General features: G+C 45.0%; 1 protein-coding gene across 1 annotated transcript in view; it reads right to left on the bottom strand.

The window, feature by feature from the left end:
* Nucleotides 1–2,992: 2,992 nt before the first annotated feature.
* The window catches only part of LOC139281636 (lipase maturation factor 1-like), a 53,409-nt gene continuing 37,049 nt past the window's right edge, over nucleotides 2,993–19,352 (bottom strand). The window contains exons 3-4 of the mRNA XM_070901779.1: nucleotides 13,061–13,139; nucleotides 2,993–3,098 (exon numbers count right to left, since the gene is read on the bottom strand). Of these exons, the coding sequence (XP_070757880.1) occupies nucleotides 3,081–3,098; nucleotides 13,061–13,139 (97 nt within the window). The 3' untranslated portion in view covers nucleotides 2,993–3,080. The remainder of the gene's footprint in view (nucleotides 3,099–13,060; nucleotides 13,140–19,352) is intronic.

The following is a 19,352-nucleotide window of genomic DNA, read 5'->3' as shown; positions in this document are numbered from 1 at the left end:
TACCTGGGAATCCCTGGCCCAAGACCGCTCAACGTGGAGGAGAAGCATCCGGGAAGGTGCCAAACACCTAGAGTCTCTTCGCCGGGAGCAAGCGGAAGCCAAGCGCAAACAACGGAAGGAGAGCACGACAATCCAAGCACCCCACTCACCCGTCCCTTCAACCACCGTCTGCCCCACCTGTGACAGAGACTGTAGGTCCCACACTGGACTCATCAGTTACCTGAGAATTCATATTAGTGTAGAAGCAAGTCATCCTCGACTCCGAGGGACTGCCTAAGAGTGAGACACCATGTAGCTCCAATTGGTATATGCTGTCAAGATCACATTGGACATACTCAAAGTGGACTTTCCTTTAAGATTTTTTGTTTAAAATAAAAAGCAAAACATATTCCATTTGTGGCCTATTCTTCACAAGCAAATTCATTAGGTCTAATGGCTATTCATAGCAAACTGAACAAAATCTTTTGCAATATGTTTCAAAGTATGGAGTAATGTGAAAATGGTACACATGGTCGAGTAACATCAGTTGCAAATATGGTCTTGTGGAGAATATAGTTATGAGTGCACTTATAATTAGGAACTTTGAACATTCCCCAAAACAGCTATGGTCAATCATTGCATAATAACTTTTATTTATATAGCGCCTTTAACATAGTAAAACATCCCAAGGCACTTCACAACAGTGTTACAAGACAAAACAGATAAATTTGACAAATCTAATCTAAATCTAATGCAAGGTCATTTTCCGTCCTGAAAGCAATTAATAATGGGTATTGTAGTCTCGTGGTTATTGTACATGGACTAGCAACCCAGAAATCAAGAGTTCACATCCCACCATGGAAAACTGCGAAATTGAACTCAATAAATCTGATAATTTGTGGGCTAGACATTATTAAAACAACCTACTGGTTTAGTAATGTTCTTCAGGGAAGGAAGCATGCCATCTCCCTGCGTTGTCTAGCCTCCATGTAACTCCATTCCTACATTACATGGCTGACTTCTAATCTCCTCAGGACAACTAGGAATGGGCAATAAATACTGCCTTGCTAGCATTGTCCAGATCCCCAAAACAATTTTAAAAATGCAAAAGAATATATCTTACATATAATGAAGCACTTTGAGACGTCGTGACAAGGTGCCTGATCACAATGTTTACTTTTTCTTATCTTGTTCAAGAAACCTTCAAACTTGCGCAAAAACTCTGGATATATTTCAATGGCTGGATTAACTAAAAAGGATCCTCAGATTTTCCTATGCTTATTCTGGAACAACTAGAAGTTGTGCTTTCTGATGCATAAAAAGCACGCAAATGAATCAGGAGACTGCCATATCCTTCCTGTCCAACGATTTACCTTTTGGCCAGTATTATCCAATTCACTCCAACAGGAACAAGGCCAATACTTAGCCAACAAGGTTTGTAATTGGTAGCAGAAACCAGATGTTGGCACAGACAACGAACAGAAACAACAAAGAATAAAGTGTACACTTTCATTCTACACAAACCAAGCCAAGATGGAGGTCGAAAATCCATACTGCAAGATCACCACTGAAGTCAAAAAGAGTAGAACGAAAATAAGGCAAATCGGGAACTAATTAGGAGATTCCAAATCTTTCCTTTTAAAGGCATGTAGATTGTAGGAGGAAGGCTAGGCTGAAGAACCACAGCAGATGCCATAGATTGCGAGTATTCAAAAAGACCAATAAAAGGCGCTGTCGGCACCACTTAGCACCTGAGCTCTGACAGTGGCAAACTCGAAGCGCATCTACAATTGTCAGAATCGCAGATCATATTTTAAGTGCCTACATGTTTTGTTATTTCCAAGCCATGAAAAAAACTCACGTATTTAAAGTCAGCTATTTTCAGTTCTTTTCAGGTTGTTTTTTGTGGGACGACTACAAAGATTATTCACACTCTGACATTCGCTTTGCTTCAATAGAAATTGGAACAACATTAATTAAATACAAAGTATCCTCAAGACAGAAAGCTTACAGCTTTACCCTACATCCTACAGCTGCAGGAAACAATTGGTGGCCGACAAGCCGAATGCACCCCAGTTCAGCATATCATCTGACCCACTGCGCGCCCCACCCCAAAAAAGCTCCTTGTTTGAAATAAGCAGGAACTAGCTCAATTTGCTCCGCCCTTGCTTTAGAGTTTGGGGGGGGGGGGGGAGGGGCAGGCTAGTGAGCTGTCCCCCCCAACCCTTGGTTTCCATTAGGAAAACCGTGGAAAACAAGCAATTAACTCCAGTTCCACCACCGCATTCACTGGGACATCGGCAAAAGAAAATCAAAAGTAATCGATAAGCAGAGATGATATTTCCACTCATAGGGAAAACTAAAACTAGGGGACATAGTCTCAAAATAAGGGGCCGCCCATTTAAAACTGAGATGAGGAGGAATTTCTTCTCTCAGAGAGTTGTAAATCTGTAGACTTCTCTGCCCCAGAGAGCTATAGAGGCTGAGTCATTGAATATATTTAAGGTGGAGATAGACAGACTTTTGAGCAATAAGGGAATAAAGGGTTATGGGGAGTGGGCAGGGAAGTGGAGCTGAGTCCATGATCAGATCAGCCATGAATGGCGGAGCAGGCTCGAGGGGCCAAATGGCCTACTCTTATTTCTTATGTAATCCAAGCTGCTGACATGAAATCCAGTCAATTTGCATGGTTGGGATTGTGGTTCCAATTCATTCTGTGCCCTGTATTTTTAATGGCGGTTTCATATACAAATGATGAAGCAGCAGTTTAACTTAGTTTTGATTTCCGTTTGCCAGTATATTTGTGAAAGTGGGAACGAGCTGCAGTTAATTGCTCCACTGTTCTGCTTTTTGCTACAATCAATTGATATCCAATCAAAGATATTTTCTTTTGTTAATTGTTGTAAGGATTAGAGGCATCACAAATAGCATGTTTTCCCCTGATATTTACTGTGCACAAATTATGGCTTGAATTTGACGGTCAGCGACGAACGAACGAACGGTGCTCACCGGTCATTATGCTTGCAGCTGCCCTCAGACTTTTCGTGATCGTTTGCGCGGAAACTTACAGTCATCAGGAGTCCGATACAGCACGGCGCTCTCTACAGGGGATCTGGAACCTGTGTGAACAGAACAAGCAACAGCGTGTCTCCAGAGATGTCTGCGCTCCTCTAATACTGCCTTCTTGAGCATCCCTGATCATAATCGCTCAACCATTGGTGGCCGTGCCTTCTGTCGCCTAGACCCTAAGCTCTGAACTCCCTGCCTCAGCCTCTCTATCCTCCTTCATGACGCTCCTTAAAAACTTACCTCCTTGACCAAGCTTTTGGTCACCAGAGCTAATTTCTTCTTATGTGGCTCGGTGTCAAATTTTTGGGCTCAATTTTCCCCAGTTATCTGCACCGTTTTTCTGGAGCTTCCTTTGCCGTAAATTAAAATCGCCAAGTTTCCCCAAAGTTTTTATGCCAGCGTAACTCAGTTAGTGAATATTTTTAGATTAGGATGTGTTTGCATTATCGGGGCGTAACCTGATGTCTGCGGCAGTTTTTCAAATTTAAGGAAGTTTGACCAACTTACATTTTCCCTAGGAGGCGTATGTGACCGCTCCAAATAAACCTTCTGGGCAATTAAGAAAAACCAGCGCACATTAAAAAAAAATCGGCGCACAAAGACGCCATTGTAGTTATGTAGTTTTGGAGGGAGCCAAGACTGCAAAGAATATGCATAATGAAGCTTAATTTTTTCAAACTCAAAATGGAGAAAATGCAAGTCTAATGCAATTCTTAAATGTTGGATTTTTTTCAAAGTGCCACGCCACCACCAAGCTCGCGGGTCGGAGCTTCAGCCGACAGAATCGCGCCCTCACCCAGACACAGGGGCTCAGCTTCAAAAGAAGCCTGGGGGTGAGGGGGGGGGGGGGGGGGGGGGGGGGGGGGTGGAAGCCGAATTGAAGGGATGAGAAGCCTTACGCTATACAGCAGCTTCAAAAGAAGCCCAGGGGTAGATGTTTGCCGAGCCCGTGTCCAGGCGAGGGAGCGATTCAGCCGGCCAACCCTCGAGCCTGCTGGGGGGGACATTTGGACGTTAGTGGGTAAGTACTTTGGGGGAAAAAAAAATCTAAAATGAAAAAATTGCATTTGACTTTGTTGCCCCAAATATCCTCATTGAATGCCTGGCTTCCCGTTCGAAGCAAGCCTATTGCGCATGCGCATGCCAGGGCGTCGCCCATACTAGGGTGTCTACCTTGAGGAGAGAAGCTTTATCTCCTTGTCCTGCTATTTTGAGCTTCTTGCAAAACTACAATTTAATTATGGGGCAATACTGACAATGCCATACATTGTGCAAGCCTTCTGCATGATGGTGCTGCGAAGGAGACAATTGATTAGACATCATAGCAAGATGAACCTGAGAGCACGTAGGAGGATGGGCAGAAGGCCTTCCCCACGTCGGGTATATCGAGACAGGCATTCATACCTGCACCCGACTGATGCAGAATGTGTGAGAAGGCTGCGTTTCTGCAAAGAAGTTGTAACCGAGATCAGTGAGTTAGTAAAAGCAAACCTGCAACCTAGAAGCATCAGGAGGACTGCTTTGTCAGTTGATGTGAAGGTTACAGCTGCACTTTCATTCTATGCATCTGGATCATTCCAGGCCACAACTGGGGATGTGTGCGTCATTTCACAACATGCAACATATATCTGCATTCGACACGTGACTGCTGCACTATATGCCCGGAGGACTGCCTATATAAAGTTCCCCATGACTGCCCAGGCAATGCGTGACAGAGTTGTGGGCTTCTCCAAGATTGCTGGCTTCCCAAAGGTACAGGGCCGCATTGATTGTATCCACATCGTCTTGTGAGCACCTTTGGAGGATTCTGAGATGTACAGGAACAGATAAAGGCTTTCACTCCGTGAATGTACAATTCTTGTGTGACGACATGCATCGCATCATAGCAGTTGATGCGAGATACCCTGGGAGCACCCATGATGTGTTCATCCTATGCGAGAGCGCTATAGCTGCCACGTTTCAGCAGCAGCCAGAAGGGAAGATCTGGCTACTGGAAGACAAAGAGTACGGCCTCGCCACCTGGCTCATGACGCGCCTATGCGTAACCCGGACGGAAACTGACCGGGAACACGACATTTCGCACACTGCGACATGCAGCATAATAGAGAGAACCATTGGCATCTTGAAACAGCATTTCTGCTGCCTGGACCATTCTGGAGGCTACTCACAATACTCCAGAGATTGTCGGTCAGTTCACTGTTGTGTGCTGCATGTTGCATAACTTAGCCATCATGAGGCAGCAGCAGCTGGTAGTGGAAGACCCATCTGAGGTGATAGTGGCTGATGATGAGGAGGAAGATGCAGATAACGAGGAGGAGGAGGAGGAGGAAGCCATGCAACTAGCTGAACCCGGCGCACAACGGTGGAGGAGGGCGGGTCATCGTGCCCCTTTAACAATTGCTCGAGCCTTGCACCACCAGCTTATTCGTGAACACTTTGCTGCCTGAAGGCTCAGCGGCAACTATTCCACATGGACCATGTTTACTGTTTGGACCCGTTCCATAATGTTGTGTTGCATTAATGGAGCAAATAATGGAAATGATTATTCTTTAGTTCAAAAAGTTGTGTTAATAATGGAACAAATATGGAAATGATTCAGTTATAATTTAAAATATATTTTATTCAAAAGTTTAACACTTGTTTGTACCTAACTTAACTTTAATAAAAATATTCTTGTATCAAACTTTAAAGTTTTCAGTTAAGATCACTTACAAACTTTTAAACTTGTAAATTTACATAACTTACAGAAAACTTTTAATTTGAGAACGGTTACAACAGTAACAATAATAACAACAGCAAAGAAAGACTGCATCCATCTCTGCTCCACCTTATTCTAAGACCGCCTGCTGCGCTTGGTCTTGTTGACTCCACTCTGCCCACAGGCGGTGGCGCAGTGTTTCTCGGGTTGATACCAAGTTTATTCTTTCGACCATCTCGGGTAATGCGCACTTCTTGATGGGGGAGCATGGGCAGTCGCTAATGTGGAAGGCCCGGCTTGGGCCTCTTCAGAGGCTGGTCTGGGGATTGGAGTGGGAGTGGCAGTTGATTCTGTCAATGGCCGCAGGGTCTTGGCATGTTCCCTTATTGCAGCAGCTAACTCCGACATTCCCTTCCTCATGTGCCCTGACTGTATTTCAACGACCTGAAACATTCCCTCCCTCACGTTCACCGACAGTGTATCAGCTGCCTGCGACATTCCCTCCCTTACGTGCCCGGATAGTGTTCCGATTTCTCATGAGAGTGTTGTTACTTCTCCTGACAGTCCCGATACCTCATCATCCATCCCACTGATGGTGTCCAGGAATGATCGCGTAAGGTCAATGCTCTCAGCACTCATTGCCATCATCTGAACCACATCTGTTAGATCCTGCACTTCAGGAGAGTGCTGTCGAGCTCTCCTTCCCCTCCTCACCCTAGGTGTGGCTCGCTGCATCTCACTGGGACCCGTAGCCTCGGATGGTAGGGCCCTGGGTGTGCCTCACTGCACCCCAGTGGAATCCCCAGCCTCGGACTGTGAGAAACCGTGGAATGTCCCAACACTCGTACCACTCAGGAAAGGGCCTGGCACCTGCACCTCCTCCAGAGTGAGTACAACAGTGGGGACTTCATCCATCCCCTCCCCCTCAACCTCGCCCCCTTGCTCTTGATCTGCAAGGTGGGATTGGAAGATGTTCTCATCTTCAGGCTCGTTCGCATCTGAATCATCTTCTGCATCGGCTTCAGCCTCAAATTCTGCGAAATATAACAGAACGGACAAATGGTTAGCAGCGGAGGAGGGGGCAGGGTGGGTGGCATGAGTAGGCTCACACAGCGCAGGCAGCAGGCACATTCGAAGGACCACGATGAATGGTAGCACATTACATCAACCGAAGCGTAGCTGACGGAGACATCCCCATGAACCGAAGCATGGCTAGCCCGCGCAGTACTTAACATTTAGCAAAGCCAGATGTTGGAATTTGCAGGACTTACCCTCTCCCTCGAGTGTGGGCCCAGCTTGTGCAGTGGTGGTTGCTTTTCTCCAGGCAGGACCCATCAAAGCAGTGACCCGGTCTTCCAAGGGTGTCAGTGGATGCAGTTTGAGTTCTTTCCCTTTTGTTGTGAGCCACCTTACTCTGCAAAGATGACAATATAACTTTTTAGAGAGGGTGTCTTCATGCTGGGTGAGACATATACAGATGGCCACATTTATAATTGCAATTCCAGTGAATAAATGAAAATATTACTTACACTAACTACTTAACCAAGATCTTGCCACTTCTTTTTGCACTGGCCTCCAGACCTCGGGATGGTCACCATTACACAGTAATCTTCTGTAACTTGGTTCCAGCGTTTCGTCATTTCGTTTGGTGAAACTTTTGTGTGACCTCTACTGGTTTCCAGCTTGTGCCATCGGGCCTCAATCACGTTAACTTGTGCCTCAGCTTCACCCTGTAAGAAATTCTTGGTCCTTGAGCCGTGTTGCATCTTGTATTGCAGCTCCGAATTTTCCAGTGAGAATTAAAGTTCTCACACACAACTGGCTCTTTAAAAATGGCCGAATGCAGACTGGGAGGTGTACTGGGCATGCGCTCTCATAGCAGTCATGTAAAAAAACGCCATATTTTTCCCGTGCATGCGAAGAGGAGGGGCGGCATCATTTTTTCGGCGCAGATATTAGGCTCCACTCCCCGAAGCTAAAGGACGGGCTGTGGGTCGCCAATTTCAAAAATTAGAACGGGGAAACTTGCTAGTTATTTTTTTGGAGTAGTCGGGGCCAAAAAAAACAGGCATAACTCTTGCCATACGCCAAAAAACGGCATTGGGGAAAATTGAGCCCTTTATCTCACAACACTCCTGTGATGCGCCTTGCGACATTTCACGACGTTAAAGGCGCTATATAAATACACGTCATCGTTATTGATGTTGTCCAATCAGATTTAAGAATCCTTACTGTGGCACACAGAGTCTAAACCAGGAAATGAAAGTTAGAATATTTAATTCACTGTAAAATTATGTACAGAAAGCGAAATAACAAGGGGGAAAAAAGATGGGTTTGAGAGGGAGAGATAAAAGAGACAGAAAGTTTTTTTTTTAATTATTTTTTAAAATCTCCAATAATTAAAATCTGAAGGAATGAGACTCTCCACTTTTAAAAGTAAATTTTCAGTCCCTGAGAGGTTGTTTGGTGGTAATTAAAACTTAGCACGCTGTTAAAAATTAATTTACACTTTAATGGACAAGCCTCAACTTTTTTCTGGCATGTTTAGTGGGTAACTAGTGGGTGAGTACCACAACTTCACGCCCTTTCATGTGTTTCAATGTCAAATCTCTTGCCAAAATACAGTTGGAGCAAAGCGTGTGGAGGAGCAGGGCAAAATCGGACAGCAACTTCCCGATTTCCGCATTTAACTGCGCATGTGCGGAAGCCAGAAGTTGCTATCCAATTTAGTCCATAACAACAGCGAGCACAGATAGCCTCACTGTTACGAATGCAAAATCCGGGCCGCTATGTTGCTCAAAAGGTTACTTCAAGTCTTCCACAAACTTCCTTCCAGAAACATAACTTGCGTGTTGTTGCATGGAAAAGAAAAGATAAACTTGCATTTAAATAGCACCATGCCAGGACCAATATTTCCTCCCTAAGGCGCACGGCCGTGCACCAATTGGGAGGTCCCGCACAGGCCACTCACCAGTTGCTGCCACTGGAAGGGATACCATGCATGTATGGCTCGCGCAGGAAAACAAAATTAGAGGGAACATTGATTAGGACCTAATTCTCAAACTGCATTGCTAATTTTAAATCGGAGATTGATAGCTTTTTTGTTAACCAATGGTATTAAGGGATATGGGTCAAAGGCGGGTATGTGGAGTTAGGTCGCAGATCAGCCATGATCTCATTGAATGGCGGAACAGGCTCGAGGGGCTGAATGGCCGCCTCCTGCTCCTATATTCCTACGTTCCTTTTAGGTTGATGTGCAACCAAAATTATTTTGCAATGATATGAACATGGCATGCGCTCTTTCATCAAGCAGGAGTTTGATTGTCAGGGTCTAGAATGTGGAGTATCCCAAGGTGACCATTCATTGGACTCAATTTGGCACACACGCTTTTTCGGCTTTTTTCTGTTCAGAAGTGCGTCGAACAAAATTCCTCCCCACTTTGGCCGCTGTCCGGCCTCCTCCCTGTGGTCACGCAGCGTGGCCAGTCAAGTCGGGGGCGAAGCCAGCACTGAAAACAATGCCGGGACGTCTGCACACTTGACAATGTGGACCACTTCCCATACCTCGCGAGTTTCTCATCAACAAAGGCAGACACTGATGCGGAGATTCAACATCGCCTCCAGTGCAGCCTTTAGTCGCCTAAAGGAAAGAGTGTTCGAAGATCATGCCCTCAAATCTACCACCAAGCTCATGGTCTACAGGGCTGTAGTAATACCTGCCCTCCTGTATAGATCAGAGGCATGGACGATGTACAGAAGACACCTCAAGTCGCTGGAGATATATCACCAACGATGTCTCCACAAGAACATGCAAATCCCCTGGGAGGACATACGCACCAATATCAGTGTCCTCGTCCAGGCCAACATCCCCAGCATTGAAGCACTGACCACACTCGATCAGCTTCGCTGGGCAGGCCACATAGTTTGCATGCCAGACACGAGACTCCCTAAGCAATTGCTCTATGTGGAGCTCCTTCAGGCAAACGAGCCAAAGGTGGGCAGCGGAAACGTTACAAGGACACCCTCAAAGCCTCCGTGGTAAAGTGCGACATCACCACTGACACCTGGGAGTCCCCGGCCAAAAACCGCCCTAGGTGGAGAAAGTGCATCCGGGAGGGCGTTGAGCTCTTCATATCTCAACGGCGAGAGCGTGAAGGGGTCAGGCGCAGGCAGCGGAAGGAGCGTGCGGCAAATCAGTCCCACCACCCCCCTCATTTCCCCCGACAACTGTTTGTCCCACTTGTGACAGGGTCTGTGGCTCTTGCATTGGACTGTTCAGCCACCAAAGGACTCATTTTAGGAGTGGAAGCGAGTCTTCCTCGATTCCGAGGGATGGCCTATGATGATGATGACATGCACAGAGGAGTGTCCGCGCATGCGCAGTAGCTCCTCGCCGCCGTCCTCTCCGTGGCTTGCTGCAGCCGCTGTGTGGGAGGGACCCGATGCCGGCCAAATGTTGCTGAGTAGGGGTATTTGATTTGAAGCTTTAATCATCTAGAAATCACACCGGGAGGCCACTCGGCCAGGGCTAGGGGCGGGCGGGCAGGAGAATTGATAGAAATCATACAGGCAGGAGTACTATCAATTCTCCTGTCCGCCCGCCCTTAACCCTGGCCAAGTGGCCTCCCGGTGAGATCGATCCAGTATAATCATTGCAAACAAATAGTTGTTTAAATTAGTTGTGAGAGTAGGGCAATTTAATTCAACTATCTTTTACTTATTTTATTTTTGTAGTTTAAGCTTCCATGAATGCTTCTGTTGTATAGTAAATTAACTTTGCGAAGTTTGTCATATGATGTCCTGTATAGCTGTTTGATCCTATTGATATTCTTTACTCATTAAGTTTCTTTATTAGTGACCAAATTAAATTTTGGTCTTTTGAAACTCACTCAGTCTGGGATAGGAGCGGTTGGCCAGCAGAACTGATAGAAATTATCCAGGCAGGAGCACTATCAGTTCTGCTGGCCAACCACTCCTATCCCAGTCCGAATGGCCTCCAATGTACCTACCTGCGCTGATTGCTTAACTCTCCGCAAGGGTTTTCTGAAGTGGCCACATACACTGGCCTAAGTAGATTTGGAGTAACTATTAGCTGGCCAAAGTTGCCTAAATGGACACAACTGTCATAGGTGGCTGGTAATGCCCCCTTTTGAGATAAAAAAACTAAACTAAAAAAATCGTAACTAACTCACTTACACTGGTGCAAATAGGGATTTTTAAGTTACACCAGAAAAATCAAGTTATTCCAAAAAAAACGGAGCAACTCCTGTCCAAAATTGAGCCCATTAGGTTAAAAAAGAAAAACAGTAAATGCTGAAGATCAACATAAAATACTGTAAATGCATAAATCAGTCAGCATTTGTAAAGAGAAACGACAGGTTATGACATTTCAAGTGCAACCTTCAATATTATCATATCTAATGGGGGGAGGGGGGGGGGGCAGGGTGCAGTAGCAAGTAACTTGCAATACCATTAATTTTGTGAAATATGAACATTACTGAAAACCCTCCCAAAAAAAAATCACAGTTCTGTCGAAGGCAAAATTAGAAGAGTGAAACATGAAAAATGCCGCTAAATTTTACTTTTCAAGCAAAGGCATAGAAACCATACATTTAGTAGAACAGAATATTAGGAACAGGAGTAGACCATTCAGACTCTCGAGTCTGCTCCACCATTCAATTAGATCATGGCTGATCTGTATCTTAACTCCATTTACCCACCTTTGCTCCGCATCCCTTGATACCCTTACCCAAAAAAAAATCTAGCGATCTCAGTCTTGAAAGCTCCAACTGACCCAGCATCCACAGCCTTTGTGGGTGAAGAGAGTTCCAGATTTCTACCACCTTTAGTGTGAAAAGGTGCTTCCTTAGTTCGCTGATGGGCCTAGCTCTAATTTTAGTTTTACAGAGTATTTACAGCACTTAAACAGGCCATTTGGCCCAATAGATTCACACTGGTGTTTCTGCTCCACATGAGTCTCCTCCCATCATCTTCATCTCTCCATCAACATATCCTTATATCCCTTTCTCCCTTATGTGTATATCTAGCTTCCCCTTGAATGCATCGATACTATTCGCCTCAACCACTCTCTGTGGTAGCGAGTTCCATAATCTAGCCACTTTCTGGGTAAAGATGTTTCTCCTGATTTCCCTACTGGATTAATTAGTGACTTATGGCCCCTAGTTCTGGTCTTGCCTGCAAATGGAAACATCTTCTCTACATCTACCCTATCAAATCCTTTCATAATCTTAAAGACTTCTATCAGGACACCCGTCAGTCTTCTCTTTTCTCGAGAAAGAGCACCAGCCTGTTCACTCTTTCCCCTTGTTCTTGATTCCTCCACCAGAGAAAATGCAACAACCTAAGAATTAGGAGCAGGAGTACACCATACGGCTCCTTGCACCTGCTCCACCATTCAATAAGATCATGGCTGATCTTCGACCTCAACATTTGCCCCCCCCCCATCTGATTATCATATTCTGATCATCATATCCCTCAATTCCCCTAGAGTCCAAATGTATATCTATCTCAGCGTAGAATATACTCAACGATTCAGCATCCACAGCCCTTTGGGGCAGAGAATTCCAAAGATTCACAGCTCTCTGAGTGAAGAAATTCCTCATCTCAGTCTTAAATGACCGACCCCTTATCCTGAGACTATCCCCCCAAGTTCGAGACTCTCCAGCCAGGGAAAACAACCTCTCAGCAACTACCCTCAGAATCTTAAATGTTTCAAGAGATCACCTCTCATTCTTGGAATAGTTTCTCTGTGTCTGTCCCATCAAATCCTTTGATTAAGGCTCTAAATGATATGGATGGCACACACACTAAAGTTGAACAGACAACATATTCAGTGGGGTTCACTACACTGTAAATGCTTGTATTTACCGAGAATTGTGTCAGCAGCCGGCAAAGACAATTCATGCATCATTTTGGCATCAGTTTGTAAGTGAGCTTCTAACTGAACAGAGCACATAATGGGAGGGTAAGTAAAATCTGGACGTTGACTACGCAATTCAAATTGGGCAATGTCTGTTCTCTGTATGATGGTGTTTAAAAAGAATTAAAATGTACTCAGATGGGTTAACAGTAAAATCCCTGGGCATACACCATGCTAATATGTTGTTTGACCATGCACTGACCGATATCAGAATGACTAATGAATAAAATAATTATGCCGGAGTGAACCGCAGCACGTATGCACTGTGCAGATTTGCCTCTTAACAGATTTCCATTCCTACTATATAGATGTAATAAATGCGAAAATGTGTGTATAATTTACGATAGTCATTAATTTCCAGCAATGGCACATACCAGTTGCACCCAGAAAGGAAACAGCACAGAACACCCTCTCCTGACCAGTAGCAGCGATTTTCCATTTTTTCTTAAGTCACTAAAAATAGAAACCAGAATCTATAAAGGGTTTGTTTCCAGGATGAGTAAAAATGAATAAAAGCAAGTAGGATGAAAGACATCATCTTTCCACGCTCCCAGAGATCACACAGTGACCAGCAGGACTGCTCACATCGAAACCATTCAGAACCCCGGAGCATGCACTCCCGACACGATGTAATCTGCATTTTAATCCGATAAGAATTTGTTTCGTCATGGAATAAAGTGCAACGTGATACGGTTTGCATATTTTGACTAGGAAAAACATCCCCGGTTTTGCTCAAGAAAGCAGCCACAGATCTTGATATGTTTAAAATAAATGACTCTTGTAAGAAATACTACCAGTGAGAACTGCACAGCTGATTTAGTTTTCATGGCTACATTCACCAAAGTGTTATACTCAAGGAAAATCTAAGTGGCATTGAGCCATAAATGTCACTGAAATCAGAGAATATGCTGAAGAATTTAGGATTTTCATAGGCTTCAACTGCCTTAGGGCAAAACTTTCAATGGGTAAAGTTCACATACAAAACACTTAACATTCTTGCGCTACATTTGTGTGTGCATTATATTTAATATCTGTCAAATCACCTACAATTTCCTCTGTTCTCACAAAAACGGCCCAAACTTTTCAGATAGCATTCAGATAAGAACATAAGAACATAAGAAATGGGAGCAGGAGTAGGCCATTTGGCCCCTCAAGCCTGCTCCGCCATTCATGGACTCAGCTCCACTTCGCTGCCCACTCCCCATAACCTTTTACTCCCTTATCGCTCAAAATTCTGTCCATCCCCACCTTAAACACATTCAATGACCCAGCCTCCACAGCTCTCTGGGGCAGAGAATTCCACAGATTTACAACCCTCTGAGAAGAAATTTCTCCTCATCTCAGTTTTAAATGGGCGGCCCCTTATTCTAACATGGACTGGTTGAGCCATACGCATTGTTTCCGTGTTGTCATTTCTAAGTAATTCTAGGTAAGACATGCAAGCATTGTTTTCCACCTGCACACTTTTGCAATCTTTTCTGCTGCTGGTGGCAGGGAGCAGCACAGGAGTATTTCACTGTGCCCCATCACCACCAGTCTCAATTACTCCTGGTTCACATCCCATCCCCTACCCGCCACATCTCTGCCGCTGCATCCACTTCCGCAGCAAGTCCCACTTGACCATCCCGTCCTCAGCGACCTATATTGGTCCCTGGTTCCCCAACGTCTCAAATTCAAAATTCCACCCTGGTGTTTAAATCCCTCTGCGACCGCGCCCTTCCCTACCTCCGATGGGACGGGCCGCATTGTTCGCATGCCCGATACGAGACTTCCGAAACAAGCGCTCTACTACGAGCTGCGTCACGCCGAGTCCCAGGAGGGCAGAGAAAAAGCTTCAAGGACACCCTCAAAGCCTCCTTGAAAAAAATGTAACATCCCCACCGACTCTTGGGAATCCCTGGCCCAAGACGGCTCAAAGTGGAGGAGAAGCATCCGAGAAGTCACCGAACACCTCGAGCCTCTTCGCCGGGAGCTCGCGGAAGCCAAGTACAAACAGCGGAAGGAGCGCACGGCAAATCAATCACCCCACCCACCCGTCCCTCCAACCACCGTCTGCCCCACCTGTGACAGAGACTGTAGATTCCGCATTGGTCTCATCAGTCACCCGAGAACTCATTTCAATGTGGAAGCAAGTCATCCTCGACTCCGGGGGACTGCCTAAGAGAAGAACCACCTCCTCCAACCCCACAACCACACCCCATCGAACTGTCCATTCCTGTGACTCTTGTGCATTCTCCTCCCTGCACATCTCTAGCTACATCTCTCCTTTAAGACCTTTCTTAAAACCCACCTCTTTGGCCAACGGTGGAATGTTTCGTTTTGGCGGGGGGTGTTAAACCGTCAATCAAGCCGCCCGTTATACAATCTATCCCATTTTCTTTATTGAAGTCAATGGAAAGGGAAGTGGGATGGGGCGTAAAACGATCAGCCAATCCAATACTGACTTGACTGTCCTGTCCCAAGTCTTTGGTCAGCCCTCCTGATCGCTCCTTCTTTGGATCAATATCTGCTCTTTTCCCTCATGCCCATGAACAGGCTGGGTCTCTCTTTCTTGAACATAAGAACATTAAGAACATAAGAATTAGGAACAGGAGTAGGCCACCTAGCCCCTCGAGCCTGCTCCGCCATTCAACAAGATCATGGCTGATCTGGCCGTGGAATCAGCTCCACTTACCCGCCCGCTCCCCATAACCCTTAATTCCCTTTATTGGTTAAAAATCTATCTATCTGTGACTTGAATACATTCAATGAGCTAGCCTCAACTGCTTCCTTGGGCAGAGAATTCCACAGATTCACAACCCTCTGGGAGAAGAAATTCCTTCTCAGCTCGGTTTTAAATTGGCTCCCCCGTATTTTGAGGCTGTGCCCCCTAGTTCTAGTCTCCTCGACCAGTGGAAACAACCTCTCTGCCTCTATCTTATCTCTCCCTTTCATTATTTTAAATGTTTCTATAAGATCACCCCTCATCCTTCTGAACTCCAACGAGTAAAGACCCAGGCTACTCAATCTATCATCATAAGGCAACCCCCGCATCTCCAGAATCAGCCTAGTGAATCGTCTCTGTACCCCCTCCAAAGCTAGTATATCCTTCCTTAAGTAAGGTGACCAAAACTGCACGCAGTACTCTAGGTGCGGCCTCACCAATACTCTGTACAGTTGCAGCAGGACCTCCCTGCTTTTGTACTCCATTCCTCTCGCAATGAAGGCCAACATTCCTTCCTGATTACCTGCTGCACCTGCAAACTAAATTTTTACGTTTTAAAGTTTAATTTGTTTTAATTGCCGGTGCTTTTAGTGTCCCCTTCCCTTTTATAGGGGGCACTGGGGAAAAATTGTGATTTTAGTGCCCAAAAAAAAAACCAAAAAAAAAAAGAAAAACACAAAAAAAAAGGAAAAAAAGGGCCTTGTAAATGTCTGGTGTGTCACCCAGGTCGGGTGGCACGGTTTAATGTTTTATGTTTTGCAGGTAGACTCTAAAAGAGTTTCATGCACAAGGACCCCCAGGTCCCTCTGCACTGCAGCATGTTGTAATTTCTCCCCATTCAAATAATATTCCCTTTTTCTGTTTTTTTTTCCAAGGTGGATGACCTCACATTTTCCGACATTGTATTCCATCTGCCAAACCTTCGCCCATTCGCTTAACCTATCTAAATCTCTTTGCAGCCTCTCTGTGTCCTCAACACAACCCACTTTCCCACTAATCTTTGTGTATTCTGCAAATTTTGTTACACTACACTCTGTCCCCTCTTCCAGGTCATCAATGTATATTGTGAACAGTTGTGGTCCCAGCACCGATCCCTGTGGCACACCACTAACCACCGATTTCCAACCCGAAAAGGACCCATTTATCCCGACTCTCTGCTTTCTGTTAGCCAGCCAATTCTCTATCCATGCTAATACATTTCCTCTGACTCCGCGTACCTTTATCTTCTGCAGTAACCTTTTGTGTGGCACCTTGTCTAATGCCTTTTGGAAATCTAAATACACCACATCCATCGGTACACCTCTATCTACCATGCTCGTTATATCCTCAAGAGAAGGCTGAGGGATGACCTAACAGAGGTGTTTAAAATTATGAGAAGTTTTGATAGAGTAGACACAGAGTGTTTCCACTTGTGGGGAAGAGCAAAACTAGAGGCCATCAATATAAGATCGTCACCAAGAAATCCAATGGGGAATTCAGAAGGAACTTCTTTACCCAGAAAGTGGTGGGAATGAGGAACTCGCTACCACAGGAAGTGATTGAAGCGAATAGTAGAGATGTATTTAAGGGGAGGCTAGACAAGCATATGAGGGAGAAGGGAATAGAGGGTGATGCTGATAGATTTAGATGAGGAAAGTCGGGAGGAGGCTCGAGTGGAGCATAAACACCGGCATGGACTGGTTGGGCTAAATGACCTGTTTCTGTGCTGTATATCCTATGTAACCCAACTTATGTAATTTGTGAAGCACCATGGGGCATTTTTCTATAGTAGCTGGTGGTAAATAAATGCAAGTTTTATGTTTATAGAAAGATTGGGCCCAAGTTTGCCCCCATGCTTAGAACAGCACATCTCCGTGAGGTGCGCCGACTTTTTAGAACAAAAACCGCGCCTAAGTTACCTTGCTATTCTCCCCGCAGCTGGAACGAAAGGCCCTCGGTGTAGCGCAGCACAAGGGGTGGGGGACGGAGCTAGGTCCCTGCGCTGAAAACAGTGCCGGGACCTCTGCATATGCGCACTAGAGTGTGCGCGCATGTGCAGTAGCTCCTCGCCCCCGAATCTGTGCAGGCTGTGTGGGAGGGGCCCGAAGCAGGCCGTCCCTAGCCCTGGCCGAATGGGCTCCCCGCCGCAACCTGCGGGAACAGTGTCTGCCGCATTCAGCTGGGAGTAATATAAAGAATATAAAGTCTGGAATGAGAAAGGGCCATGTGAATCATCAAGCCTGCACCATCCCGAATCCATGCCTTATTATTGTATCATGGAACAAGGAGGGAAGTCAGTGAGCATTTATTTACACAAAGAGTAAAGACATTGTGGAAGAAGTTGCTCGAGAGAGAGAGAGAGAGAGAGAGAGAGAGCAATAGAGAGTGATAATATAAATGAGTTTAAGGTAAGCTTCTGGAGAGAAAATGATTGAACGGTATGGGGAAAAGATTATTTAAAAGGGGATGGGCTTGTTCCTAAACATGTGTCTGTCCTCCCCCACCCAATGGAGTTGTGTGTTTTTGCATTCATTTCTGAAGAAGCAATTACAATGAGCTTTCTCACAGTGGCTCAGCCATTTGGGAGTTTACAATGACAAAGCTAAAAATGTATTGTTGTGCAGACAGCTTCAAATAATTTGATAAACTATTTAAAAATCACTTGAGGGTGCAAAGATCTTGTGTTACTGGGTGTTTAAATTGTTATTGTTTTAAAGTACTTTATGCAGCTTTTATCTCCACTTACCTGTTGCGTGTAGATTTGTGTTGGTTTACATAAGATTCTATAAAAGCAATCAATATGGTAAAGGAGGGGCAGTTCTGAAGCACGTCTGATTTAGCAATGCATGAAGCAGTAAGCTTGTAATCCAAGACATACGTTCGGAGGAACTGGCTGAGATAGTCGGTTGTGATTCGGCATGTTAACAGTTAATTAGCAAATTTACGACGTCAAAAAATAGTTATGGTGTGGGATGATGTAATCATTTTCAAAACATTATAGTGATATAGTCAGTAACAGATGGGGGCTTACTCCTGTCCATTTGCACAACACATTCATCTCCATATGCATTTAGGGGCAACAATTAAATGTGGGATTGAGGAATTTCTATTTTACAAAATGTTAATGAAATGCAAATCTCTTTGATTATTGCCAAGGGTAACATTAGCAATTATTCTTCCTCAGGCATTTATTTCCCTGTGGATAGCACAGGAGTGTTTGCAGGAGGAAATTATTTGATATAGTTAAAAAGATTGTTTGTATTTTATATTCTTTGGAATTTATAGCATAGTTGCTATCTTTGTTGTGATACAAGACTATGAACTGCAAATATACTTGTAACTGTTGGATAAGCATCACCTCTCACTTCCCTTGCCCCCCATCTCTGGCTACCTGCGCTGATTTCGTAAGTCTCCGCAAGGTTTTTCTGAGCATACAAAAGTGGACACATACGCTGGCCTAAGTTAGTTTGGAGTAACTTTTCGCTGGCTAAACTTGCTTAAATGGCCAAAACAGGCGGAAGTGGCTGGTAACGCCCCTTTTGGAAAAAAAAACTGAACTAAAAAGAAACTGAACTAACTCACTGAAACTGGAGCAAACTGAATGTGGAGAATTGCGATTTTTAGGATACTCCAAAAAAACCTAGTTGCTCCAAAAAAAAGGAGCAACTCCTGGGAAACTTCAAACAGGTGACATTACTGAGGCAGGCAGGGGGCAGCAATTCGAGTGGTGCCGAGTAATACAGCCCGATACTGCCAGTTCCCAATACAATAGTTTCCATCCCCGACTAGCGGGGTACCCCGCTGCGCTGCTGTTAGTTCAGTTGCCCACCTATTTTATTTAAATTACCCGACCCCAGGAATTCTGATGGGGTCATGCCCGCATGTTCCGAGCGGAGAAGTCCCATTGCATAGGAGGGAATGTTGAGGGAGGCCAAGTGAATATTTACTGTGAGAATGGAAGGTAAATCAGAAAACATTTAGTT

This window comes from Pristiophorus japonicus, chromosome 15, assembly GCF_044704955.1.
Source record: "Pristiophorus japonicus isolate sPriJap1 chromosome 15, sPriJap1.hap1, whole genome shotgun sequence".
NCBI classification, from domain to species: domain Eukaryota; kingdom Metazoa; phylum Chordata; class Chondrichthyes; family Pristiophoridae; genus Pristiophorus; species Pristiophorus japonicus.
This window is presented reverse-complemented; position numbering and strand designations above follow the sequence as displayed.